The sequence below is a fragment of the Gymnoscopelus braueri genome, assembly GCF_963280865.1.
Source record: "Gymnoscopelus braueri genome assembly, chromosome: 1".
Taxonomy (NCBI): domain Eukaryota; kingdom Metazoa; phylum Chordata; class Actinopteri; order Myctophiformes; family Myctophidae; genus Gymnoscopelus; species Gymnoscopelus braueri.
In genome coordinates this window covers 5,291,568-5,296,841 of record NC_137603.1, presented here as the reverse complement: position 1 = coordinate 5,296,841, position 5,274 = coordinate 5,291,568, and the positions used below count along the sequence as shown (strand labels likewise).

Here is a 5,274-nt window from a genome sequence, read left to right as displayed (position 1 = left end):
TACTAAGTAATTAAAGCGGGTCATGTTTGCATGTTTGGAATTGTAACAGCTGAAATCAATAATATATCACTATTCTGATATTAACCTTTGGGCCAAATTAAGTGAAGGTGGGGACCGCATGTGGACCCCGGGCCGCCAGTTGCCCATGTATGGGCTATAGCCTTCACCAGAGCCATGCCGTAAAAAAAATAAAAAAACATTATTATTGTTTTCAGTGGTTTGGTGGTATATTTCCCACACTGTTCCGGGTGAGTTTCAGCAGAAACAGAGGGCGTGTTCTAGTTGCATGATGCGAGTCTATTGTTCACCAGAGCCACTCCCACTGACGTCTGTCTATATAAAGCCAGACTACACCTGCAGCTCAGATAGGTCTACCTCACCTTACCTTACTCTGAACACTGACTACCTTTGATGAAGTCAGCTCCACTCATCTAAGAGGAGGGATCCATTATTAGACCAGAAGAAGAGAACCAACGTTCAACTTCAATTTATCGTCATCGTCATTTTTTTGTTTTCTGTACTTTTCGTGTCACGATGACGGGGACTCTACTTTTTGGAGTTATCTTTGCGCTTTTGACCCCTGGCTACTCGTTGCCGCTTAATGGTGAGTGAAAGTTTACTCTCTCTCTGTGTGTCTCTCTCTCTCTCTCTCTGTCTGTCTCTGTGTCTCTGTGTCTCTGTCTCTCTCTCTCTCTCTCTCTCTCTCTCTCTCTCTCTCTCTCTCTCTCTCTCTCTCTCTCTCAAAATGACTGTCTTTGATGCTTGAAATGTACAGTTTAGCAGATGCTGTTCTCCAGAGTGAAGATAGTGCAACGTGACAGTTCCTTTATCTGGATTAAAGTATTATGACCAAATATCATCGCTGTGGGGGAGAAACCTAGTATCTCCATATTGTAACTTTTTTAAATGTTTTCTTTTTCGTAATTGAATGCCCTACTGCAGCAGTGTCACACAACAAAAGTAACAAAACATTGCGGATGTACAAGCTCAAAATGCATCACATGTTGAGCTTGTAGATCAGCTAGTTTTGGACATATGAGGTTTACACCCGACAGAGACGATATGCTGCTGCTTATCAAAGCCATGTTGTATTTCATTCCCAATAGAAAGTCTAGTTTAACACACACGCACGCATGCACACACACAGGCAAACACGACATTATGTCATATCGTTGCGGTCAGGAGGAAACCTTGTATGTCCCAAACCGTTACTTTAAAAAAATAATGAAAAAAAAGAACCTGTGTTCCAATGGATCCAATGTACTTATTACTTAGTCACAAGCTCTTGTTCATCTATAGTATCTTTCTCGATGCGTGTGTTTGTGTGTGTGTGTGTGTGTGTGTGTGTGTGTGTGTGTGTGTGTGTGTGTGTGTGTGTGTGTGTGTGTGTGTGTGTGTGTGTGTGTGTGTGTGTGTGTGTGTGTGTGTGCGTGCGTGCATGCGTGCATATGTGTGTGTGTGTGTGTGTGTGTATGTGTGTGTTCATGCACCTGTGTGCGTTCACATTTGTGTGTGTGTGTGTGCGTGTGTGTGTGTGTGTGTGTGTGTGCCCGTGTGTGCATGTGCACGTGTGCGTGCACGTGTCTTTGTCAGACTACACTTTCTACTGGGAAATGCAGTGCACATACCTGGTGGCTTTCTGCTCACAAACTAGAGTATTCTGCAACAGTTCACAGCTTGCACTCTCTCTCTCTCTCTCTCTCTCTCTCTCTCTCTCTCTCTCTCTCTCTCTCTCTCTCTCTCTCTCTCTCTCTCTCTCTCTCTTGCGCTCTCTCTCCCCTACACTGTGAGTCAGCTCTCTCTCTCTCTCTAAAGTTCACCTGAGATGCTCCTGGTGTTTCATCAGGCGTGTAGAGGTAGCCTGCCTCACCACGTCTCCAGACTCTCTCTCTCTATCTGTAAGAATGTCCACTCCGGGCTCCTGTTACATCACACACACACACACACACACACACACACACACACACACACACACACACACACACACACACACACACACACACACACACACACACACACACACACACACACACACACACACACACACACACACACACAGACACACACACACACACACACACACACACACACACACACACACACACACACACACACACACAGGGGGTCTTTCTTTGTAAAAGTGCTGAGCAGCTCCAGTAGGTGCATTAATGCCTATATATCCCCTATCGTTGTGTTGAGTGGAAAGCTCATATGTCCAAACCTGTTACTTTTCAGGATTTAAATTCAAAAGTAGCAAAAATAGCAGATCTACAAGCTCAAAACGTGTCGCTTCGCGCCACGTTTTGAGCTGGTAGATCGGCTATTTTTGCTACTTTTGTGTGACACCGTAGTGTGAGAAAGTAGGGCATTAAATGACAGTTCAAATATGGAGGTAAGAGGTTTCTGGCCGACAGAGAGCAGTTCTGCGTACACGTCTGGCTGAACAATATGTTCATGGTGATCGCCCACACACACTGAACATGACTAGACACAGATGGAAGATGGAGATATTACACTGGAGCCTGATAGGATTTCTGACTTGGAGTATTCATTCACTTTACTTGAGAATGTATAGTATAGACACAGACCACCTAAGTGCACTTTGGAGGATTTTTTACTTTACTGGTGTATTTCCCATTTTCTGTACTTTTACTTCTACTCCACTACATCTCAGAGGCACATTTTGTACTACTCCAGTGCAATTAATTGAAAACTTTAGTCACTATAGTTACTTTTAAGATATGGATTATGATATTATGAAACATACATTATCCACTTTAGCCCTATTTCATACATAGGCTATTTGAAAATAGCCGATCTACAAGCTCACAACGCGTCGCATCACGACGCCTTGTGAGCTTGTAGATCTACTATTTTCAAACATTTTATAGTATTTTTACTGTTGGTACTTTAAGTACATTTTGATGCCAATACTTTTGTACTTTTACTCAAGTCAATTTTGAATTCTGGACTTTTACTTGTAATAAAATATTTCTATAATGCAGTATTGGTACTTTTACTTAAGTACAGAATTGTAGTACTTTTTCCACCTCTGCAAACAGATATTTTAAGAATTAAGTAAGTAAGTAAGTAAGTAAGTAAGTAAGTAAGTAAGTAAGTATTTTTAAAGTTTAAACCATAGGTTTAAATTGTTACTAATCAACTAATACTTAGATTATTCATGTCTCTCAGGGCTCCTGTTTCCCCTCTACACTAAATATCTTAGCTGACAGCTCGGGGCGCATTGTGAGCTTGTAGATCAGCTCTTTTCATGGAATGTTTGCGCCACAATAGCGACCCTGTGGGGTTCAATTCGTTCAAGTGTTTACTTTTCTTGAGAAAGTATAGGCAAACAAAGCCCAAATGGCTATTTGAAATGGCACCAATAACCCTTACCTTAACAGTGAAAAAGACTGTTTTGAAATTGGAATAAAGAATGCTTTACGTGAAAAAAAAAACTATTTCCACCCCGATTAATTGCATCCCTGGCACCATCGGCATTATCTATGTGGCGTCCGTCTCCATATTCTAGAACAGGGGTGGAGAGGGCCACTATATTTCCACACTTACTCCAGGGGGCCACATTGCATATAGTGTCTGGCAGAAACCTCTTATCTCCGTATTTAAACTTGTATCTTTCATTAATGCCCTACTTCGTCATTCTATGTCACACAAAAGTAGCAAAAATAGCCGATCTGCAAGCTCGAAACGCTTTTTGAGATTGCAGATCTGCTATTTTTGCAATTTTTTATTGGAATCCTGAATTATTGTTTGCTATTTTTTCATTGGAATCCTGAAAAGTAACATTTTTATTTTATTTTAAATGCATTTAATTATACTTATGTTTATGAACTTAAATACAAATGCATTGGACATAAAAAAGACAATAGAATTTTAAAACTAGTCATTATAAACTGAAGTAATTAAAGCGGGTCATGATTGCATGTTTGGAATTGTAACAGCTGAAATCAATAATATCAGTATTCTGATATGAACCTGCAGGCTGCATTAAGTGAAGGTGCAGGGGCCGCATGTGGCCCCCGGCCCGCCAGTTGCCCATGTATGTTCTAGAAGAGTCTACGTGCTGCAGTGCAGATCCTGAACATGATTAACATCAGTTTGCGTGAGACAGGGGAGCGGGGGAGTTATTCAACTTATCCATGTAGTTATCGCGTGCCAAAAGCTTGCGTGGCATGCTTTAATGAAAATGAACAATTTGACGAGATTGCCACTCCTTTGGTTAACACACAGGAATGATTAGTCAGTTAAGTAAATCAATACTTGAGCAACTGACTCACTTGGCTCACCGCTCCTTATCAAACAAGCCTCATTACAGCGACGACAAGTTTATACAAGCACTCTGTTCTGTTTGCTGCTTAAGCTCTTATCCTTAGATCTTATACAAAGCTCTTGTGAATTTCCTTTCCCTCCAGGTCAGGGCACGATGACGCAACACAACGTAGGAACACTTTGCGGTGATGTTGAATTTTTCCCCCCCCTTTTTTCTCCATTTGTCACACAGCTGTCACGGAGCTCCCGGCGGCCAACGCGGAGGAGGAGAACGTGATGCGAGAGGCCGCGACGGACGGCTTCATCGTGGGCTACGCCTTCCCGACCGCGGCCACCAGCGAATCGCCCAGAAGTAGCAACGGCAGCAGCAACGCAACGACGTCGGCTCAACTCCCAGATGACGGCCAGCCGCCCACGGACGAAGCCGAGGAAGAGGAGGAGGGCAGCGTCCCCACCGCCTCGGACGAGTCCGACCCGATAGAGGCCAGCGGGATGTTCGAGGGCAGCGCTGACTTATACACCACCACGCCGTGGGAAGTCACGTCGTCCAGCCAAGCCCCGACTCTCACCTCTACCTTACCCAGTAGTACAGAGGCACATGCACTCCTCAGTTCTGACTCAAGCACTGCCACCACCCAGGGCTATTATAGCATTTCCTCAGAGTCACATACAACAACCATTACAGACCCCAGTACGACAACCATCAGCGTAACAGACTCTACGACTAGCAGCGCTGCACTAGACACGTCTATATCTACGACTACGTTTATGTCTAGCTTTATCTCTAAGTTTATGTATATGTTTATGTCTACGTCTACGTCTACGTCTACGTCTACGTCTATGCCTACGTCTACGTCTATGTCTACGCCTACGTCTACGTCTATGCCTACGTCTACGTCTGTGTCTATGTCTACGTCTATGCCTATGTCTAAGTCTATGCCTACGTCTACGTCTATGCCTACGTCTACGTCTATGCCTATGCCT

The 5,274-nt window shown here is 43.5% G+C and overlaps 1 protein-coding gene across 3 annotated transcripts in view; it reads left to right on the top strand.

Moving 5' to 3' along the window:
• Positions 1 to 375: 375 nt before the first annotated feature.
• LOC308089679 (uncharacterized protein) overlaps positions 376 to 5,274 on the top strand; it is a 496,849-nt gene continuing 491,950 nt past the window's right edge. For 2 of the 3 annotated variants that reach the window (XR_013933534.1, XM_080434536.1), the window contains exons 1-2: positions 376 to 604; positions 4,523 to 5,274. The exon at positions 4,523 to 5,274 is cut by the window's right edge and continues 541 nt beyond it. Coding sequence is in view for 2 of the 3 variants with exons in the window: in XM_080434536.1 (XP_080290662.1) it covers positions 535 to 604; positions 4,523 to 5,274 (822 nt within the window). In the remaining variant the exon portion in view is untranslated. The remainder of the gene's footprint in view (positions 605 to 4,522) is intronic. The other variant, XM_080434537.1, reaches the window with a different exon arrangement.